At 47.8% G+C, this 22,951-nt stretch overlaps 1 protein-coding gene across 7 annotated transcripts in view; it reads left to right on the top strand.

The window, feature by feature from the left end:
* The window catches only part of SH3BP4 (SH3 domain binding protein 4), a 137,583-nt gene that overhangs the window by 74,066 nt on the left and 40,566 nt on the right, over positions 1-22,951 (top strand). For 5 of the 7 annotated variants that reach the window (XM_073306872.1, XM_073306873.1, XM_073306876.1 and 2 more), the window contains one exon: positions 20,646-20,908. In XM_073306872.1, coding sequence (XP_073162973.1) covers positions 20,791-20,908 — 118 coding nt within the window. In that variant the 5' untranslated portion in view covers positions 20,646-20,790. Of the gene's footprint in view, positions 1-3,502; positions 3,683-20,645; positions 20,909-22,951 lie in introns of all 7 variants that reach the window. The other 2 variants (XM_073306875.1, XM_073306878.1) reach the window with 1 other exon arrangement.

The raw sequence follows: 22,951 nt of genomic DNA, 5'->3' as shown, positions 1-22,951 counted from the left end.
ACAGGACTGAATCAAAGTCCTGTTTGCCTGAACACAGTAGGAACAAAGAACCGGCAGTTTCTTTACACAGTTTCCAAGCTCTCTTCTCCAGTCAGTTCTATGCCACAAGGAGCTCTGTTCCTCTGCTGGCCTCACTTACCCTACTGCCTCCCTCTCTTACTGTTGCAACCCAGCCCTGTGTTTGCAATCAGTCCCAGAGGACCCCGCAGCTCACATGGCTTAACGCACCTTCCACCATAACACGAGTAAGTATTGGGGGCCTGTGAGTAAATAGACCCTTCTGCGTCAGGGCATGAGCTTTCAGGAGGGACCTCCCATGACCCCCTTTGATGAACTAGTACACAGAGACCAGACCAAGAAGATCCCTGTAACCCTGATGCACCCCTGAACCCTCTGCCAGTTGGCATCAATGGGTCCTTGGCTCACAGTCATCCCATCACCGTGGAAAAGAGAGAGACTTTTTGTTTGGGGGACTAGTATTAAAGAGCAGAGTGTTTTTCCGGGTGCTCAGTATAAACAGAACTGAGGGCTAAGCCGGGGGAATGAGCCTCATGCTTGCTTCCTTGAATTCATTGGGAGTAAAATTCTGCACACGGTAGTTGGGGTTTCACATTGTTTTCTATAATGGGGGGATGTTACCACCACTGACGTGCCCCCTTTCCGATGAGAGGGGAGGGTGCAGCACTGTATAGCAGCTAATTGCACTGTTAAGAGAAACTATCGCCAGTGGTTGTGCGAATTTCTTTTGGTTATTCTTTCTTCTGCCTCGTGGGGCACAGGGGCTTAATTAATCTATAAAAGCGCTTGGAGATTTGTCCTTCAAAGCTGCTATATACATGCAAAGTCTCATGATGATTGGACACCTCTCCCCTCCAGTTAAGCAGTTTGCTTCCTTAACGTTCCCTCTCTCTCTCCCCCCTCTGAGTGACCGAGGTTGGGCCCAGGCCTCGCTGCAGCTGATGGCGCAGCACAGGGGGAGAGCGTCTCTGTGCGTTCGTTTGTGTTTCTCACTCTTCTGCCTTTTAACACAAGTCGCTAAAGCTGGACTCTTTTCGTGTAGCGTGGTTTAGTGGTTAGAGCACTGGACAGCCTCTGGGAGACCTGCCTTCTCTTCCCCCACTGGCCGGCGGTCTGACCTTCCCCACTCTGTTCTCCTCTTTGCCTGGCTGTAAAAGGAGGATCATGAGAGCGACTTCCTTTGTAAAGCTGCTTGAAGATCTGCGGCTGAGAACAACTCTCAGGGGAGTAGGGGCCAGCCCTGTAAAAACTGGGTGTTCTACTATTAACATTTCACATCATGATGATCAGGGATCCTAGTTTTCCATGGTAAACCCCCCAAAATTCTGATTTAAAAAAACATAAAAATCTGCGTAATTCCACCATTAAAATGAAACCCTGAACTTTAGTGGCCTAGCCACAATATATCTCTGTATCAATTGACCCACAATGTTTTATTGATAAATTTACAATTTTAAACCGACAGCCCGAGCTCTGTCCATTCTCCTGATTATCCGAGTTTTTGATTATCCGATCTGGTCCCACTTAGATAGGATCATTGGGGTTCCACTGTAAAATGTGTTAGTTTTTGCCCAAAATGTAAAAACTAACAGTTCTCTCTCAAACTGCAAATTCCATGTTTTTTTGTGGCAAACTGATTTCTAGGGTCCCTGATGCTGATCACTTCCAACCCCCACCCTACTGTGACACACATTTTAAAACAACATTTGAAACTGTTTCTGGACATACTGCTTAAGGTTGTAGACCAGTTCCCACCCTGCTTCCACAGTCATCAAACATCAGAGGATTTTACACACACACACACTAAGATGTTGGGGCCAACACATTCTCTCTCTCTCGCTCTCTTCTTCCCCCCCCCCAGTTTGTACCCAATAAACACTAAGATGTTGGGGCCAACACATACTCACTCTCTCTCTGTCTCTCCTAGTTTGTACCCAATAAACACTAAGATGTTGGGGCCAGGTCCTCAGCTGGTGTAGACCCTCAGCTGCCCTTTGGTTTTACAGCAGCATTGAGGGGCTGATGTGAAGTCAGTGGACTTCAGACCAGGCGCAAGCATGCTTTTCTCCCAAAGGTGTCTTCAGCAAGCTGCTGCCTGCCAGTGGCAGACGCCGGCGTGGGCGGTTCTAGCAGAGTTATTTATGAGGTAATTTTAAGAACCCTGCAACGAGTGATGTGGAGAAGTAACTACCTTGTCTTTCACTGCACACTGTGGCTTTCTGTTCATTTACAGTCTCTTTATTTAAAATAGATCAGTAAGCCCAGGGCCGGCTCTAGGCACCAGCAAAACAAGCAGGTGCTTGGGGCGGCCCATTTCTGGGGGCGGCATTCCGGCGCCCGCCATGCCGCCCCTCGAAATGTGCCACCGCCACTCCGCCTCTCCCCACCTCCCTCCCAGGGTTTGCACGGCAAGCCTGGGAGGGAGGGGGGGGAAGCCGAGCGGCGGGGCGCTCGGGGGAGGCGGCGGTGGTGGAGCGGAGGCGAGCTGGGGCGGAGAGGGGTTCCTCTCCCCCCCCCCCATTACTTCCTGCACTCCCCCCCCACCCTCGCTCCCCTCTGCTCCCTTGAACGCGCTGCCTCCCCCTTTCCTGACGGGGAGGGGGGAGAAGTGGAGCAGCGGCGTGTTCAGGGGAGCAGGCGGCGCGGAGGGCTGCAGGGGGGAGCCGCAGGAAGCAATGGGGGGGGGAATGCGGCACGCCCAGGGGAGGAGGCGGGGCCGGGGATTTGGGGAAGGGGCGGAGGCGGTGGCTTTGTTCTTGACGCCGTTCCAGGAGTTGGAGCATCTCCATTGCTGCCAATAGGATAGGACCTCAGTTGTAGTGGCTGGGGTCCTACCTGGTCTCTTACCATCAACACCAAGGGAAATGTGTGTTGCCCGCTTAACTGTAGAATCTACATACAGTGCCTGCTGGTCTCTGTGTGTCCCTACCACACCAACTCTCTTGCTGCTATATGCACAAGGGATGTGTTGATAACCCCCAAAATTTTAGATGACCTGTCCACCTGCTAAAATTGTATAGGTCCTTTAACAACCTTCTGTCGAGGAGTTCAGAATTAGCTTGTCCTACTGTACAAAGGAATTAGGGCATCTATGAATGTTCCATCTCCATCCTGCAAAGTCAAGCCCATGGCAGTAGCGTTTACCTCAGTAATCAAATCATGACCATTTGATGTGGGAAAGGCCTATGTTATCTGGTCTAGTCTCAATCCTGCATTGGTGGGTTCCCGTCAACTGGGGGTCATGAGCTGACAGCCTCCACCCCCAAACCCTGCTTTGCCTCCAGCATTTACAATAGTGTTCAATATTTAAAAAAAAAAGTGGGTTTTTAATTGGGGGGGGTCACTCTCAGAGGCTTGCTGTGTGAAAGGGGTCACCAATACAAAAGTATGAGAACCACTGAGTCAGCTAATAGTGAGGGGGGGAAACCTACAAATAACTTCTGTGATTTATCAAATTTTAAAATTTCCTCTCTGTCGGCGGCAGGGCCCAGATGAAAGTACAGGTCGTTGCAATTGCTCCATCTGGATACAGTGGGAACTGTCCCTTTCAAATCCCGCCAGCCACATCATAACCTGCCCTATCAATAGGGTTTTAAACGACTCAGAAAGATATTATTTGCTGCTCTTCTGGCCGCGTTGGTCCCAGGATGGTGAGAGACACAAGGTGGGTGAAATAATATTTTTATTGGAGCAACTTCTGTTGGTGGAAGGGAGAAGATTTTGAGCTTCATGGAGCTCTTCCTCAGGTCTGGGTAAGGTAGCCGGAGCAATATTATTCATATCTCAAACAAGGGTTGATAATGGGCATGCGTTATCAGCAGCATGAGTTGATCTCGGATGGTGTCTCAGAACACAAATGCAGAATTTTGTGTGTGAGGTTTAGCAAAATGACAACGTTTCAGCAACTCTCACACTGTTTCAGCACCTCTCTCACTCTCTCCATTTATAGAACAGCCCAGAATATCTTTTGACTGTAGGCGGAGAAAGGATCGATGCTTTCTTTGCCGCTGCTCCTTTCTTAAGGGGATGGGTTGTTGATAATAAATTGATAATGCACTTCTTGTTGTCAGCCGGGTAGATGGTCTGGGGCTAGACTTACAGATTGTGTAGTTTGGATGGCGGAATTTGGGAAAGTGGACTGGCAAAGTTTCATAAACTTCTTTTTACAGAGATATTTTAATCTGTCGTGCTTATTTCACATGCTTCCCTCTTCCCTCCAGGTGGTGGAATGGGAAACCTATTCAGAAATGCTACCTTGTTACTGTCAGAAAAATCCTGTGGTATTAAAGGCATGGTCTTTAGGACATGCCTCAGACTCTCCAGGTGAGAGACTATTTTGCCCCTATCCCATCTCTGTCAAGAGCAGCCTTGGCCAGAAGCTCTGTCTGTGAGTGAGCTTATTGTGCCTCAGAGGGCATCCTTCAACCTTGCAGGAGTTTGAGGTTATTCGGGGCCTGGCCTGGTTGTTTTCATTAGGCTGAGAAAATTGGTAATATAAGTCAGTATTCTTTGACACAGTTCTGTTTGTTTATGCAGATTGCACACAAAGGAACAAACAGCGGGCAATCTCCTTGTTCCAAAATCCAAGCCTGTTTTGCAGGCAGTCCTCTGCCCAAAGAAGCTCTTGGCTTAGTCATAGGGCTCTCTCAGTCTGCTTGCTTCCCTTGGCTTTCTGGTTCCTTGCTGCTTCTGATGCACGTGCAGCTGAACCAATCAATGACTCGGTCCCAGGAAAACCTCTCCTATTTTCCTGAATTAGTTCTTGCTCAGGCCTTCCCCTGCAGTCCAGCACCTTCGGAGATGGATAGCTCAGTGGTTTGAGCATTGGCCTGCTAAACCCAGGGTGTGAGTTCAATCCTTGAGAGGGCCATTTAGGGATCTGGGGCAAAAACTGGGGATTGGCCCTGCTTTGAGCAGGGGTTTGGACTAGATGACCTCCTGAGGTCCCTTCCGTCCATGATATTCTGTGGTTCTGATTCTATGGCATCTGGTGTTTGAGCTCTACTTCATAAAGAAGCTGAAATGTCTCTTCCATCTATCTGAGTGGTGGCTAGCATGCCCGTCAGCTTCAGAGAGAGCTGTGATTGCCAGTAGATCAGATGCTTGCTGGCAGCCAATAACTTCCCCAGCACAACAGTATCTTATGCCCCGCAATCATGCGGAAGAATACAGGCACTGGATTATCAACGGGGTCAGTAATATTTCACCCAGCTCTTGATATGTTGCAAACCGCTGTTTGCTTTGAAATCTGTAATAACAAGGTGTTGGGCCAGATCCTCACCTGATGGAAGCTAGAGTTATGCCGACTTATAGTGGAGCTGTGTCGATCCTCACTGGTTGAGGATCTGACCCTGCATATCCACGGCCAGTATTGGTGGATCTCAAAGCACAGTACACCTGTATACGCATAATAGTTTGCTGTCTTTAGGCTTTCATTTCTGTAATCTGTTTTCTCCTAAGCCTGGTATTTTGGGAATGCAAATGTGTTTTGTCACAGCTGTTCTATGTGAAGACAGATATCCTTTTGAAAAGCATTGTCGCTCTCGAGGTTGTAATTTTCTTAAAGAGCATTGATTGTTTTTCCTCTGCGTTGGTTATTGACAGCGCAAATGGATGCCAAACTGTAACGGTCCTGCGACTTACTTTTAAAAATAATTGAAGGCTGATATCTATCCTTAACTGTCCAGGATGCAGACTCTTGGAGAAAATGAAGAGAAATCTAACAAAAGTAAACTGCGGGGGAGGGGTGAAAAGCTTTTGTGAGAGTCAGTTAAACTGAGGAGGGAGTGTGAATTTGAATACTGTGATTGAACATCTCATCTCTGTGCTGCACTTTTTAACTTGCTTGGGCTGCAAACCAACTAGCATTAATGCGGACGCTAGCTCAGTTATTAAGCAAACTTGTAAAGTGTTCAAGTAATTCCTGTGGTCCCTTTGGGCTTTTGGGAGGAATAAAATGAGAACATCCCCAATACCCACTGTAGTCTGATTACTGATTTTCAGGTTGTTAAACAGTCCCTGGTTGTGTGTAGCGTCTGTGTTCTGCATTATGGGTCTAACATGTTTCTTTGCAATATATTGTTTAACCACTAGAGGGCTCTGTTCTGCACAGTGTTCCAGACAGAGCACAGCCCTTGGTAAACAGACTGACCAGGCTGGAGCTCGAACTGCTGTTGGAAATCTTTCAGAGTAGCAGCCGTGTTAGTCTGTATTCGCAAAAAGGACAGGAGGACTTGTGACACCTTAGAGACTAACCAGTTTATTTGAGCAGAAGCTTTTGTGAGCTACAGCTCACTTCATCGGATGCATTCAGAAATCTGTTTGCTTTAGTTGTAAAACGGGGCTGCTTTTTAATTGGGTACCACCTACTGGAGAAGTTGTGTGACATCATGTGTTACTCACTTCAGTGTTATGAAAAAAAATTACTGTCCATGAAACCAAACGCCAAATTTGTGGGAAAATGGCTCAAATCTAACTTGGGTTCATGCATTTCCCTCTCCTTTCACCCTACATTTTCCTTTCTCTCCAGGGAGGAAGATATTGTTTGTTGTTTCTGAACTTTCCCCCGAGTATGAAGCAGCATGTCAGACAGTCTGTCGTCCTTCTCCCTCTCTGTGGTCTGTTCTACCATTCTGCCACCTCTTGTCTCCCACTGGCAATGGTCAGACAAGCCCACTGAGGAGGAGATGGAGTTCCTTATGATGCATCCATTGTTTCCCACATCCATTCAGGATGCTGTGGGTAAACAAATTGGGTTGCTTTTCCTGTTCTTTTTTTAGCTTCTTTTGAAGGAGTGCCTGCACCACTGTTGTTTCCAAGCCCACCTGTGTCTCTGATTTCCCAACAAGCATCCCCTGCTCCCAGGCTGTCTGCTCTTTGTTCTTGCAAGTTGATTGTTCCGGGCTGGAGGCGACAAGCTGATTCCAGATGGTGGTTTGCCTTGTATCGGAGTTTAGAAGCACAGGATTCATGTGATTTTTCGCAACACTGCTAACCCCAAACCTTCAAAATTCAGGAGTCAAGCCCCCCCCCCCCCCCCCAAAGTATGAGATGGGCTTAAAAATTGATTCTTAAATTGATTTATTTGCCTTCTGGCTTGTGTCTTTAGAGTGCACTTGGAACACAATTTCGGGCTTTTTTTCCTCCCTCCACACTATTATGATGGCTAGAAACTTTGTGTTGAAATTTGAGATTCCCACGTGCTTACATAAGTCTAGAAGCTGGGGCATGAATGAACTTAACGTTGCGAGACTTGTGATATAAACACAGGAGTTGGCAACACTGGTTTCAGAGTAGCAGCCGTGTTAGTCTGTATCCACAAAAAGAAAAGGAGGACTTGTGGCACCTTAGAGACGAACCAATTTATTTGAGCATGAGCTTTCGTGAGCTACAGCTCACTTCATCGGATGCAAGTGAACTGTAGCTCACAAAAGCTCACGCTCAAATAAATTGGTTCGTCTCTAAGGTGCCACAAGTCCTCCTTTTTCTTTTTTCTGGTTTTGTAGTTAGTTATTTATATTAAATTATGAGCAACTGATTGAAACTGATCTGCCACGGGGGGCACACGTAACAATATGCATAGTTATAAAAGCCAATTTCCCCCAAATCAGTGTCTCTGCTGCAAAAGTTTACTCGTGTTGCCTGGTTAACGTGCCCATAATACCTGCTGATTTGAGCTAGCAAGGCTGCTTCCAGACTGATTTGAGAGGATTTGGGGTTTTGTGTGGGAGTCTGTTAATACTGGGATCACACCGAGGTACTTTATACTGCAGAAGAGTGCCAGACTCAGAACAGAGGCTGTACTTGAGCTTGATGAGTGTATAAGCTTTAAATTCGCACTCCATTCAGATGGACTTACAGGCCTAACATGTCTTCACAGCTGGAAAGATTAGTTTTTAGGAAGCGTGTTTTCCGGAAAATGCAAGAATATGCATAAAGATTCTAAATCTGGGAAGTTGGCAACTGCTGGACCGTGGCAGATGTGGCGAACACGTTCCCATTAATGGGAATCCAGTCCTACGTCAGCTCCTGTGTCTGTGTCCTGCTACTGCATGGAGGTTTATCTTCTCACTAAAGAATGGCCCCTTACTTTTTGTTTCCACGGTATGCATCCGATGAAGTGAGCTGTAGCTCACGAAAGCTCATGCTCAAATAAATGGGTTAGTCTCTAAGGTGCCACAAGTACTCCTTTTCTTTTTACTTTTTGTTGGGCATTCATACCCAGGGAGGCTGATCAGTAGCCTGAAAGTGATCACTCTAAGGCAGTGGCTCTCAACCTTTCCGGACTACTGTCCCCCTTTCCGGATTAGTTGTCTTGCGTACGCCCAAGTTTCACCTCACTTAAAGACCACTTGCTTACAAAATCAGACATAAAAATACAAAAGTTTCGCAGCACACTGTTACTGATAAACTTGCTTTCTCATTTTTGCCATGTAATTAAAATAAATCAATTGGAAGAGAAATATTGTGCTTACATTTCAGTGTGTAGTCTATAAAGCAGTATAAACAAGTCATTGTATCCGAGTAGCCACCCTGTTAGTCTGTATTCGCAAAAAGAACAGGAGGACGTGTGGCACCTTAGAGACTAACCAATTTATTGAGCTGTCGCTCACGAAAGCTCACGCTCAAATAAACTGGTTAGTCTCTAAGGCGCCACAAGTCCTCCTGTTCTTTTTAAGTCATTGTATGAAATTTTAGTTTGTACTGACTTTGTTAGTGCTTTTCATGTGGCCTTTCGTAAAACTAGGCAAATCTCTAGATGAGTTGACGGACCCCCTGGAAGACCTCTGCGTACCCCCAGGGGTATGTGTACCCCTGGTTGAGAGCTAAGGTACTACAGATGTTTTGTGGAGACCGTAACTGGGGAAGTTGTTAGGTGTTTCCGGGAAGTAGTTAAACTGAGCCACCAGTGCATTCTTGATGTGTGTTTGTGATTTGGATGCTGTTTATCTGTCACGGTAATACCTGGTCTGCGTGTCAGTTTTGTGTTATAATTGTCTGTTGGGGGATCATTTATACACTGGAACAGCCCCGAGTATGGACAATTATACTGTTACCTTATAATGATACCCTAGCATTTGTGTAATACTTTTTATCTGTAGCTCTCAAAGCACTTTACAAAGGAGGCCAGTATCATCCCCATTTTACAGATGGGGATACTGAGGCACAACAACTTGTCCAGGTTCATCTAGCAGGCCAGTGGCAGAGCAAAGAATAGAACGCAGGTCTCCTGACTCCCAGTCCAGTGCTCTATCCTCTAGACCAAACTTCTCCCATCTCCCCTTTTTTTGTTCAGGAACTGCTATGCAAATATAAAGATGCTTTATAGAGCTATAACTACATCCACACTAGAGGGGTTGCGTCCCTTCAGTTATACTAATCTAGCTCTGTTGGTACTACTTTACTGTAGACAAGGCCTAAGTGTAGCTTCATCACAATTTTGGTGTGACTTGGGAAGCCTATCAGAGGCTTTATTTTGCTTCATTACAAATAAGGCCATGCTCCTGTCTTTGGAGATGTGACCCGGTTACTAGAGTCCTAGAGGGACAACCTAGATCATCAGTCTGACCGCCTGTGTGTCCACCAACACCACCCGGCACCCACACACTGCACCCCACAACCAGAATGAGACTAGGGTGACCAGATAGCAAGTGTTAAAAATCGGGACAGGGGATGGGGTAAATAGGTGCCTATATAAGAAAAAGCCTCCCAAATCAGGACTCTTCCTATGAAATCAGGACATCTGGTCACCCTAAATGAGACCAAAAGACGACAGGAGGGTGGACTGTTACGTGCCACAGGCAGAGAATGGGAGGGACTGACTGGCACAGGTGTCTGAAACCCCTGTAATGCCAGCAAAATGATTGAGATATACCCAGTTAATGCTGCTGAGTGACCCGCACTGCACGCCGCAGAGGAAGGCGAACCCTTCCCTGCGCCACCCCAGTCCCTGCCAATCTGACCTGGTGGATATTCCTTCCAGACCCCACATATGGTGATCAGTGAGACCGTGCTCCTGAGAGAGAGAGAGAGACTGACTGCTCAGAGCCCTGGCCCACCACCCAATACATTTTAACAGCTTAATTCAGAGAATTCCCTGGGCTACTCGTGAGATACTCAGTGTCTAGGTCTAAAATGGAAAGACATTAGCTGCACTGCTGTCCGTGTTGCTCTGCCTGTCTGCTCCACCCTTAGCATATGTATCAATCCTGATCTCAAAGCACACGCTTCAGGGAAGTAGGATTCTTGATTATCTCGATGCCCTGCCTACAGTATTTAAAAACAACCCGGTAGATCGACAGCATAGTGTGTGACTGTTTGGAATAGGCGTTCATGCACGTGTGATCGCAAAGCAACACATTAGTTTAGTCTGGGAGAGTTATTCTAAGGTTGCTCAGTGGAGAAGTGTGCATTAGATCCATGTTTCAGATCTCGTTTTGGGGAAATTGATGGATGTGTCCCCAAGGTCAGGAGCAGTGTCTTTGCATATACTTGTGTAGCACCAAGTGTATGAAAGGTAGGCTTCATTTTGGGTCTGTTCGTCTTCCCCTCCATGCGATCGTTTTAGTACACGTGCACTCAACTTCTGTAGCGTGTGCCTGTGAAAGTAAAGGTTTGTTTCTCTCTTCATGGCTTGTTGGCTAAAGTTTGCTGGTTGAGAATGCTGGTGAATGGAAGGGTCCAGCTGGCTGAATGGCAAGTAAATTATCCTTTTCCCTTGGGAAACCCATATGCTTCTCTGGGTTGCTACTTAAATGAATGCTAGTTGAATTATTGACTGTCAGGCTTGCCCTGATAGCCAGGATGTGGTTAGTATGGGGATGGGCAGCAACAAAACTGTTCAGATCTGCATGGCTGATTTGGAAGATGTTATCTAAACCTTATTTCTCCTTTATATGAGAGATTCATGAGCAAGAGAGTTCTGTAGCAATTGTTACGCTTGTTCACCGAAGCGTCTTACAGCTGGACTATTCATACACCTTTCTGTAGCATTGCTTGCTGCGAAACGCTCACCTCCACATTAAGGGAGAGGAAAGGTTACACCCTTCTGCTTGTATCGCGGCCAATAAATAAATGCAGGGTACGCTTGGATTAATTGTATGTCCCAAAAATTAGCAATGTGTAAATTTACTCTTTTAAAGGCACAGCTTTCCACAGTTCTTCTCCCCGACAACCCCATCTTCCCTTCTTGTCAATGGAGTTACTTTTCTCTGTGTTGTCTTGCCTGACCCAAACCTTTTGATCAATAGAGTCTGTTATTTCAACTCAAGCTCAGTTTATTTGTAAATCTCTGAGTCCAAACTCTGGAATGTTAGTGGCATGTCCTGAAACAATGTCATTAAAACAAAAATTACACAAACTTGGGGGTAATCTTCTGTCCAAATCTGATGCATCCCTCCCCTTTCATTAGCCACATTCCAGACATGCTGAGATGGGAAAGATTGTGGGGAAACACATTGAATTCAAGCGTTTTGTGTTTCAGCCTTTAGTTCTCAAATGTAAGTTTCCTTTCGTTGCATTCCAGCAAAAGCACTCTATCCTTCAGGGCACACTCTTTCCTCGTGGGAGAAACTCAGCAGTTAACATTCAGCCTCAGCCAGGATGGTTAGAGGCCTAAAAAGCGTGTCTTCATGTTTCCTATTATCTCACTGTTCCTATCAAAGACCTGCCCTATCTAAGGGGTTCTGATTTGTGTGTGTTTCCTACAAGTTACAAGTCTTGTTTTTTTCCATTTGTGAGCAGAGAGTTTAAAAGAAAAGTATTGGAAGCAACTTCAACTTTGTCTGGGCTGCTGACTCTCAATGTCAAATCATTCTAATTTTTGGTATGATTTACGTGTGCTGTGTTAGGCAGAGCCAGTGGGAGGGCTGAGGAAGGATAGTCCAGTGGGTAGCACTCTTGCCTAAGACTTGGGAGACCAGGGATGAATTCCCTGCTCCTCCACAGTCGTCTTGTGTGAGTTAGGCAAATGACTTGGTCTTCATCTCCGCTTAAATGTTATCTCGGCATATCCATGCTGGTGCGGGAGGTGAAAAAATCACCCCGACTGATATAACTATGCAGACTGCCATCCTCCAGCCCCCCCAGTGTACACACACCCATGTCGACAGAGAAGTACTTCTGTGGGCGTTGCTAACGTCCTTGATAGAGGTGCTGTTCCTCCATGGACAGAACATCTTCTGTTGGCATAGGTCGTGTCTTCCCATGCAGGCTATGTCCGCATGGCTAGGCCAACTTGAGCTTCATAGTGTAGACAGACCCTTAGCTGCTTTCTCCCTCAGTTGCCTATCTGTACAATGGGGGTAATAGCACTGCCCTACCCCACAAAGTTCTTGAGAATAAATACCTCAAAGATGGTGAGGTGCCCAGGTGCTAGGGTGACGAGGCAGCTGTTTGAGAGGCAGTGTGGTCTAGTCTATTGGGCCTGGACTGGGCATCAGGAAACACGGATTCTGCTTCCGGCTCCGCTCTGTGACCTGTGGCAAGATACTTCAGCCCCCCTTCCCTTCCCATCCTCTACCTGTCTTGCTTCATTACAGCATACATTCTTTGGGGCCAGGGCTGTCATAGAATCATAGAATATCAGGGTTGGAAGGGACCCCAGAAGGTCATCTAGTCCAACCCCCTGCTCAAAGCAGGACCAATTCCCAGTTAAATCATCCCAGCCAGGGCTTTGTCAAGCCTGACCTTAAAAACCTCTAAGGAAGGAGATTCTACCACCTCCCTAGGTAACGCATTCCAGTGTTTCACCACCCTCTTAGTGAAAAAGTTTTTCCTAATATCCAATCTAAACCTCCCCCACTGCAACTTGAGACCATTACTCCTCGTTCTGTCATCTGCTACCATTGAGAACAGTCTAGAGCCATCCTCTTTGGAACCCCCTTTCAGGTAGTTGAAAGCAGCTATCAAATCCCCCCTCATTCTTCTCTTCTGCAGGCTAAACAATCCCAGCTCCCTCAGCCTCTCCTCATAACTCATGTGTTCCAGTCCCCTAATCATTTTTGTTGCCCTTCGCTGGACTCTCTCCAATTTATCCACATCCTTCTTGAAGTGTGGGGCCCAAAACTGGACACAGTACTCCAGATGAGGCCTCACCAATGTCGAATAGAGGGGAACGATCACGTCCCTCGATCTGCTCACTATGCCCCTACTTATACATCCCAAAATGCCATTGGCCTTCTTGGCAACAAGGGCACACTGCTGACTCATATCCAGCTTCTCGTCCACTGTCACCCCTAGGTCCTTTTCTGCAGAACTGCTGCCTAGCCATTCTGTCCCTAGTCTGTAGCTGTGCATTGGGTTCTTCCGTCCTAAGTGCAGGACCCTGCACTTATCCTTATTGAACCTCATCAGATTCCTTTTGGCCCAATCTTCCAATTGGTCTAGGTCCTTCTGTATCCTATCCCTCCCCTCCAGCGTATCTACCACTCCTCCCAGTTTAGTATCATCCGCAAATTTGCTGAGAGTGCAATCCACACCATCTTCCAGATCATTTATGAAGATATTGAATAAAACCGGCCCCAGGACCGACCCTTGGGGCACTCCACTTGATACCGGCTGCCAACTAGACATGGAGCCATTGATCACTACCCGTTGAGCCCGACAATTTAGCCAGCTTTCTACCCACCTTATAGTGCATTCATCCAGCCCATACTTCCTTAACTTGCTGACAAGAATACTATGGGAGACCGTGTCAAAAGCTTTGCTAAAGTCAAGAAACAATACATCCACTGCTTTCCCTTCATCCACAGAACCAGTAATCTCATCATAAAAGGCGATTAGATTAGTCAGGCATGACCTTCCCTTGGTGAATCCATGCTGCCTGTTCCTGATCACTTTCCTCTCATGCAAGTGCTTCAGGATTGATTCTTTGAGGACCTGCTCCATGATTTTTCCAGGGACTGAGGTGAGGCTGACTGGCCTGTAGTTCCCAGGATCTTCCTTCTTCCCTTTTTTAAAGATTGGCACTACATTAGCCTTTTTCCAGTCATCCGGGACTTCCCCGGTTCGCCACGAGTTTTCAAAGATAATGGCCAGTGGCTCTGCAATCACAGCCGCCAATTCCTTCAGCACTCTCGGATGCAACTCGTCCGGCCCCATGGACTTGTGCACGTCCAGCTTTTCTAAATAGTCCCTAACCGCCTCTATCTCCACAGAGGGCTGGCCATCTCTTCCGCATTTTGTGATGCCCAGCGCAGCAGTCTGGGAGCTGACCTTGTTAGTGAAAACAGAGGCAAAAAAAGCATTGAGTACATTAGCTTTTTCCACATCCTCTGTCACTAGGTTGCCTCCCTCATTCAGTAAGGGGCCCACACATTCCTTGGCTTTCTTCTTGTTGCCAACATACCTGAAGAAACCCTTCTTGTTACTCTTGACATCTCTGGCTAGCTGCAGCTCCAGGTGCGATTTGGCCCTCCTGATAACATTCCTACATGCCCGAGCAATATTTTTATACTCTTCCGTGGTCATATGTCCAACCTTCCACTTCTTGTAAGCATGTTTGTACGGCACCTAGCACAGTGGAGCTACGGTATTGGTAAGGACATCTAGGTGCTTTTGGGGTACCAGTGTAATAACGAAGACAGCTGGCTTCAAAGAGATGGCATTTAATTGGGAGGGGGGGGGAGAGTATATAGTTTCTGGGGTCTCAAGTGAAAACAGTGTCCAGTCTCATCAGTAATGGGCAGGAGAAATATACCATAAGCAGAATGGGCATATGTTGTGCTAGGCAGGCCGGACGACGAATGCCAAGAGTGTTATCTGCAGTGGAACTGCACATAGGTTGGTGTCTGGTGCAAATGAGTAAAATATATTATGCATCCGATGAAGTGAGCTATAGCTCACGAAAGCTTATGCTCAAATAAATTGGTTAGTCTCTAAGGTGCCACAAGTCCTCCTTTTCTTTTTGCGAAAGGATTATGAAGCCTTTACAAAGAGGGTGGAGAAGTGTGTGTAGCCTGGTTATGCTCCCGTCATCTCTGTGTAAATGAGCATAAGCGTGACATGGAATGGGAGGCCGAGGTTTGCGTTATCCTTTTCTTCATGACTCTACTGGTATCTGCATTTTAAAGCCTCTGAAAGGACTCCAAAAATACCTGAGGTGCAATTGTTTAAACCTTCCCCCACCCACACCCTGCTTGGTTTGCAAAGCCACCTCCATTAGATCTATCCTGCTTCCTTTGCTCCTCTTTCTTCCTGCAGGTCGGCTCTGTGCTACTTATCCCAGGAGCGTGCGAGGCCCATCCTAGATTTGCTGCTGTTGGGCATTAGGAAATATGCTGCTGTCCATCTAAGAGTTCATTTGGGATGTCTTGCTGCAAAAAAAAAAAAAAAAAAAAAAAAGAGAGAGAGCACGCCACAGAGAGGCTGAAATTAAAGAGATCACCAGGAGCAACTTCCTTTGGATGAGGTTATGCTTTTAATTAACCTAGGAGTCTGCTGGGGAAAGCTCCAAGTTCTAAGAACATAGCCATAGTGGCTTGAAAACTTCATGCGAAACCAACGCAGCAAGGGTCACTCTTTGTCTTGATGGGAGTTTCAGGGCTGGTTAGGGTAGGGATGCAGTGTAGTTGTAGCTGTCAGTCCCAGGACATTAGAGAGACCAGAGCAGCTTCTGTTGGGAGAGGCAAGCTTTCGAGCCACGCAGAGCTCTTCTTTAGGTTGGTGTGGGCCACTTCAGGTCTGGTGGGTTGTGAAAAGTGGTTTCTAATTGTGCAGTGGCCAGTGCCACTCAGTTTGCACGTAGCAGACCAATGAGGTGTTGGAAATCTTTGCAATGGCTGAGGTGGAATGGAGCGCGGGCCTTAAATCCAATTACCAGCCATGTGGCACCAGGGCCAGACCTAAGGGGAGTTTCTCAAAATGACTAATCCAGATTGCTCTACCTGGTTTGATTAGAGCCTCCCAGAGGAGGGAGGGGAGAAAAGAAAAGGAAGCTTGAGGCTATATAAGCCCAAACAAAGAGCTCTTGCTTTGCTTTTCCAGTAAGCCTTTTCTGTGTCAGCAGCACACGTCTGTCTAGATTGGGTCTCAAAGATCATAGAATATCAGGGTTGGAAGGGACCTCAGGAGGTCATCTAGTCCATCCCCCAAGATAAGGTTGTAAGTCTTCACTATAACTCTGCCTCTTCCTTTGTAATGAAGTTTTTGCACTATATCCCAGCAGTCTTTTTAGAGAGCTCTTAGAATGGGTGATCCATTCTATTGCACGTTTCCTGCTTTGTGTATATGGGACGTGTGCACAGCTGTGATATAGACCTGGAGGTTCATCAAAGTGTTTGGGCTGTCTTATGAGCCAGTCCTGAATGGATATGGCATTGGGGTCATTGGGAGAGATGTCTGGAGCTGATATTCTGCTTTTCTGTGAAGAAACGAAACTCTGTTCTGGCCAGGAAGCTGGGGTGAAAGATGCGCCTTATGAAAGAGACTGTACTTGGGAGTGAGGTTTTGGGATTCTCTTCTCAGCTCTGCCATTAACATGTTTTGTCTTTGGGCAGACAATGAAAGATCTGTGCCTTGGTTTACACATCTATATAATGGAGATATAAAATATGCAACCCAACCACCACCTTGGCCTTACCCACCTGTTAGAAGGGGGAAGTTGCCGAGGATTTCTACCAGGTTGTTGTCTCTGGACCCTGCAAGAAAATTATTCTTGATATTTCTCACTGCTTTCCAAAGGGTTTGGAATGGCAGCCATGAAACTGACCAGAATCTCATGTTAATTTCACGTTGTGGCACCTAGGAGTAGTTGCAGAAGCTCTTGCTCTGAGCAGTGATGAAGGCGATGTTGATCTGGTTCACATTTGGAAGGAAGATTCTTTGTAACCACAAGGGCTAGACATTAAGCTGTGTTGCATTAGAGCTTAAATCTTGAAGGAATGGGGTCTGAGGATCCAGTACTTGCTAGGGAAAGCTCTTGAGTATGTCTGGATTTTTCAAGCCAAGTATAGTAATCGGAGCCGGATTAACTTTTTGTGGGCCTGGCGCCCAACTTGTTTGTGGACCCCCAAGGGGGCAGTGGGGAGTGGTGCAGGGGGGTCGGTCTCTGGAGCGAGGAGCTGGCCGGGGGCCTGGCATGGGCGGCCCTGCTCCGCCCTGCCCAGTGAGAGGGCACTATTTACAAACCGGCAGTTCATAGAATCATAGAATATCAGGGTTGGAAGGGACCCCAGAAGGTCATCTAGTCCAACCCCCTGCTCAAAGCAGGACCAATTCCCAGTTAAATCATCCCAGCCAGGGCTTTGTCAAGCCTGACCTTAAAAACCTCTAAAGAAGGAGATTCTACCACCTCCCTAGGTAACGCATTCCACTGTTTCACCACCCTCTTAGTGAAAAAGTTTTTCCTAATATCCAATCTAAACCTTCCCCACTGCAACTTGAGACCATTACTCCTCGTTCTGTGATCTGCTACCATTGAGAACAGTCTAGAGCCATCCTCTTTGGAACCCCCTTTCAGGTAGTTGAAAGCAGCTATCAAATCCCCCCTCATTCTTCTCTTCTGCAGACTAAACAATCCCAGCTCCCTCAGCCTCTCCTCATAAGTCATGTGTTCCAGACCCCTAATCAGTTTTGTTGCCCTTCGCTGGACTCTCTCCAATTTATCCATATCCTTCTTGTAGTGTGGGGCCCAAAACTGGACACAGTACTCCAGATGAGGCCTCACCAATGTCGAATAGAGGGGAACGATCACGTCCCTCGATCTGCTCGCTATGCCCCTACTTATACATCCCAAAATGCCATTGGCCTTCTTGGCAACAAGGGCACACTGCTGACTCATATCCAGCTTCTCGTCCACTGTCACCCCTAGGTCCTTTTCCGCAGAACTGCTGCCTAGCCATTCGGTCCCTAGTCTGTAGCTGTGCATTGGCACAGTTGCCAGACGCACAGTGGTCCACCCAGCCTTGTGCTGCCAGCATGCCCCTTCCCCTCCTGGGTGGGCCCATGCCACGCACAGAGCCCCCCCCCCCACCCAACACTGGAACAGCCCTCCAATTCCCTATGGCCAGAGCCACACCCTGCACCCACTATGCCCAGCGCCCCCCCAGACCCTGCCACAAATGCAGTGTCCTGCACAACACCACCCCTGCCCAGCGCCCCACCACAACTGCACAGCACCCCACACAAAACCCCCACTCCCTAGTGCTTCAGCACACACAGATCCCGCCCTCACAGCCCAGCACCCCCACCCCCCCAGCCCTCCGGACACCCATGCCCTGCCTCCCAGCCGCATTCACCGGCCCTGCTGGGAGGCAACTCTCTCTGCCGGGCTGAGCCGCCAGTGCAGGTCCCAGGACAGGGAGTCGCTCTGGCCCCCTCGGTGTGATCAGCCAGGCCAGGGCCTGCCCCAGCCAGCCTCCCTCAGGACCCACTTGCCTGGGGGGGCCCAGCCAAGCCCCCGACACTGTCCTCTCCCCTCCCCCCCCCCCCCCGGCACGCATTCTGCACCAGTCCCAGGCAGCTCAGCGCCTGGGAGACAGGTGGGGACCCACAGGTGGTGGGAAGCGGAGGCTGCCCAGAGCCAGAGGTGCACTGGGGTCTGGCCAGGGGGCAGAGAGAAGCCAGCGGATGGGGCCAGGGGGTGAAGAGGAGCCCTCGTCAGGCAGGCCAAGAGAAGCAAGAAGTGGGTGGAGCCAGTGGGGTCTCAGGCCGCAGGGCAAGCTGGGGCCCTTTCTGAGCATGGGTCCGGCTCCATGGCACCGCGGGCGCCATTGTAAACTTGGCACTGATAGTAACTGGTGCTTAGCAAAGGGAAGCGGGTAATGACTTCACTTGAGGCAAACGTTAGAACTCAGTCTGAAGAAGTAAGTGTTGACCGTTTCCTTCAGTACCTACTTCTCGGGGCAAATTTTGATTTTTATTAAATTTGTAGACCGATATTTTGATACTAGAAATGAAAATCTGATGCTGATGCTCTAATCCTTTCCCTTTCCTGAGGTATGCAACTCCGCAATTAACAGAAACATGAGTTTCCACATGTTGAAGTGTCACGAGCTCCTTCCCCTTTGTGAGAAAAGAAAAAACAGGAATACTGTTCATAGCTGTCCTGTGGCCATGGTGGAAGAGGCTTCGAGATCCTCTGTGCTGCAGCCTAAAGGGAAGTGGGCAGGGTTACTTATTTCCCTTGTTTGCCTTGGTAACAATGCACAATGCTAATCTGGAAAGTCTATGCATGTTTAAGTTTAAAGCGCTCTGGATTTTTTCATTAGAAGTACCTGGAAATCTTTGTTGGTCCACTGCTCTAAATACGACGTTAGAATTTTAACTTAAAGTACAGTAAAAAATTAACAAGGCTGTGGAGTTAAAGGTACAGAGAAGAGAAACTTTTCACCTCTGAGCAAGTCAGAAAGCAGAGATTTACCTAATGAGTGATGTTCCAGGAGCCCCCGTTCTCCCACTCATGGGCCAGTGTAGAACGGTCACGAATCTGTGTGGGAAGGAACACTTAACAGCCTCTCTGCAAGCCTGGATCCGCAGAGCGTGGGATACAGGTTGGAGGTGAGCTAGCTAGTGCTAATGATCTGTCACTGCCTCAAGCACCAAACTTGCCAAAAAACTGTGGGCTGTCTGTACAACTGGTTGTCTGAATGTAGTACGCCACTGACTTGGGCACGTATTAATCCCTCTTACGACCTACCTACCTGATGCTGTGGGACGTGCCAATGTGCTTTGTGCCAATGGCTGGTGTTCCTCTGTATGGCAGATTTCACTTGTGCCTGTTGGGTTTGCAGGGGGTTACTAATGGATCATTATGGTGCAAGTACCATCCTGGTGCAGCGTGGCTGCCCTGCTGATAGGTAGTCTCCGGGATCAGCCGTTTCTGTGTCCTCTCACAAGCTGGCTGTGGAAGACACATGACACTTAGCCGTTCTCTTGCCTGCCGGACACATGAGATTTAAGCATTCCAGCACCTGCCTTTGCAGTATCTGTATTTCACTATATTATAAAGCCCGGGAACTCTCAGTACTGAAATCTTAATGAGAAATGTCAAGAACATCCTGGTACTTCAATAGGAGGCAGGAACAGCGTGGTTTGACTTGCAGAAAATGACTCCAAGAGTGCACTCAGTGAGTTGACTCTAATAATTTGGCATTTCAGGATCTACCGCTCAAGACCCCACAGTTTACAATCCCATAGTACGTATTGTAACAGACCCTACAGTATAGTGCCTCTGAGTGGGAAGGAAGGACTAATTTATAACCCTGAGAACTGGCACCCTGAACTGGTCCTTAAAGGAAGGAGCATTGGTTACGTTCTGCAAAAAAGAGACTGTTATCAGCAGTGAGAAATGAGGCCCAAAGTCCAGTTGTCGTCGGTAGCAGAGATTTTAGCTCCTCAGAACTGGTGGCTTTTGCTAGGAGCGGTACAGGAGTTAGTTCTTGATGCCCAAGAAGAATTCAGGAACTGTTTTTCTGTTTGTAAATGGTACGTGTAGCACCTGTGATCGGGGCCCCGTTATGCTAGACACATTGGAGGAGACACCCCTACCCACAAGAGCTTGAACCAGAACCTCTTCAGTTGCACCTCAATGCTGCAACCACATGTTCATCCTTTCTACAGCCACCTGATTACTTCTCCAAGTGAGCTGCAAATGCCTTCGCTAACCAGCTCTTTTATTCTCCCTTCAGGTTCTTCGGGCTGTAAAAGTTGCATCTGGACACTGTCCTCTTGGCAGCTGGAATTTGCCATGCTAGATGGTATAGCACCTGCAGCAAGAACCCCGAGAAGAAACATGGCCCACTAGCGTTTCCCAGGACAGGGCAAAGTTTCAGGATGGCAGCTCAGAGGATTCGTGCTGCCAACTCCAGTGGCCTCCCACGCTGCAAGTCCGAGGGGACACTGATCGATCTCAGCGAAGGGTTTTCGGAAACCAGCTTTAGTGACGTCAAAGGTGAGCAGAATTTTGCAGCGTTTGATATTTGTATTACAGTAGCAGGTTGAGGCTCTGACTAAGACCAGTGTCCCATGGCATTAGGCTCTGTATGCACATATAATACAGTACTGGACAAGACGTACAAAGGGGGCTTGGGGAGAAAGGAATGGTGGTAAACTGGCTCCTCAGGTGGGAAGTGAAGGGGTGAAGTGACATGCTCAAGGTCACACAAGGAGTCTGTGGCAGAACTAGGAATTGAACCTCAATCTTCTGAGTCCTAGTCTAGTCCCTTAACCAGCACCGATCGCCTTCCCCTGCAGTTTGTTTTCTCTAATTTTCTAGTTTAAAATGTCTCCTCCTTAGCGGGTCAGCGTTTTGAGGGGGTTTTGTAAACGCTTAGAAAGACCTGGGATCTTCCACACTGACAGGAGCACTCAGTGTCAAGGCAGTTTGGATTCAAGGGCTCTGTGAACACAGACCCTAGCCGGTATGGTGGAAGCAATTGAAAATAGACTAGGCTCCTGATTGATTTCCATTGTCATCTCCTGAAAGGGCCACTTTCAACTAATTTGTTACAGTTGTGTTTAGTTCATTATCTAACAAACATTGATTTGCGAGTGGCAGGAAAGTAGTTTGTGCAGTTTCCTTCTTTACCCACAGTCAGTCTGTGGAGCTCATTGCCAGGGGATGTTGGAAGACTGAAAGTACAACTGGGTTCAAAACCGAATGAGATAAGGTAATGGAGGATAGGTCTACCAATGGCTATTAGCCAAGATGGTCAGGGACGCAACCCCATGCTGTGGGTGTCCCTGGCCTCTGACTGCCAGAAGCTGGGACTGGATGACAGAGGATGGATCACTCGAAATTGCCCTGTTCAGTTCACTCCCTCTGAAGCACCTGGCACCGGCCACTGTGGAAAGATAGGATACTGGACTAGACCCAGTATGGTCGTTTGTATGTTCTTTGGGGGCAGCGGGTTGGCCTGGTACAAATGGAACTGAAACAAACATGGTTTTTGTTTAGCAATGGTGACTTACGATCTTGCTTAAGTGCTACTTCTCCTTCAGTGGGTTTGCTCTGTTCCTTGTCAATCAGCAGCCAGGCATTCCAGCCCTCTTCTCGTTTCCCTCACTGGAAGCAAGTGGCTGCAGAATAACTCCTGTGTTCTAGTTAGGGGGCTAGCTGGACGGGGGGAGAAGATGTATCCTTGGCTGAGCTGCTCTCCCCTCCCTGGCCTGTGGGGCTCGTTACACGAAATGGCAGAGCCATCCTCCAGCTCTAGGCTGCCCCTCACGCATGCAGAAGGACAGCGATGGGCCTTCCATTGCGGCACTAACCACGGGCCTTGTACGCATCCCCTCCTGCCTGGAACATGTCCGTTTTATCTTGCAACAAATGAATTGGTTAGTGAATAATCAAAAACGAGAATGAAACCCACAGCGCCCACTACTGAGGCGAGTGTAGGGGGAGGATTGGAAATGGATTGTCAGCCAAAATCGATGGTTGTCCTTGGGATTGTGCAGACACACACGTGACTTGGCATCTTTGGAGAAAACCGCTCACCTTCGGGTCTCCCAGCCCAGCATAAAGCATCAAGTGGGGACCAACTCCTCATGCAGTCCTAAAACATGTCCCATCAGCAGAATAAACCATCTCCATTTTGCCCACTTGGCATCTGTGAGAGATGTGGCCTTTTGCCAGGCTCTAATAATTACTCTTTGTTTCCACCGGATAATAGTGGCAAAGGTCCTTGTGACTCATCAGCTGCTGCTTACACAGATGGCTTGGTGTTTTCTTCTAGACCAGCTTGCTAACCCAGTTCTTTGTCAGCTTCGTACCTTGAGTACTGTGAAGCTCAGGCGGCCCGTACAGCTGGGGGGGGTGATGTGGACAGAAGAAGAAAAACAACTAGAAAAGTTTGAGTGTTCTCTTGGCAGCCATATACAGAGGACGAAGAAATGCTCATTTCCTGTCTTTCCTTAATCCATTTCTTCCTTCACTTTCCCCACATGCCCTTTGAAAATCACAAGTCCTAATGGCAGGCTGCACTCCCGCGATGGA

The sequence above is a fragment of the Lepidochelys kempii genome, chromosome 11 (genome assembly GCF_965140265.1).
Source record: "Lepidochelys kempii isolate rLepKem1 chromosome 11, rLepKem1.hap2, whole genome shotgun sequence".
Taxonomy (NCBI): Eukaryota; Metazoa; Chordata; order Testudines; family Cheloniidae; genus Lepidochelys; species Lepidochelys kempii.
Note: the sequence above shows the minus strand (reverse complement) of the source record. Positions and strands in the feature narration are given on the sequence as shown.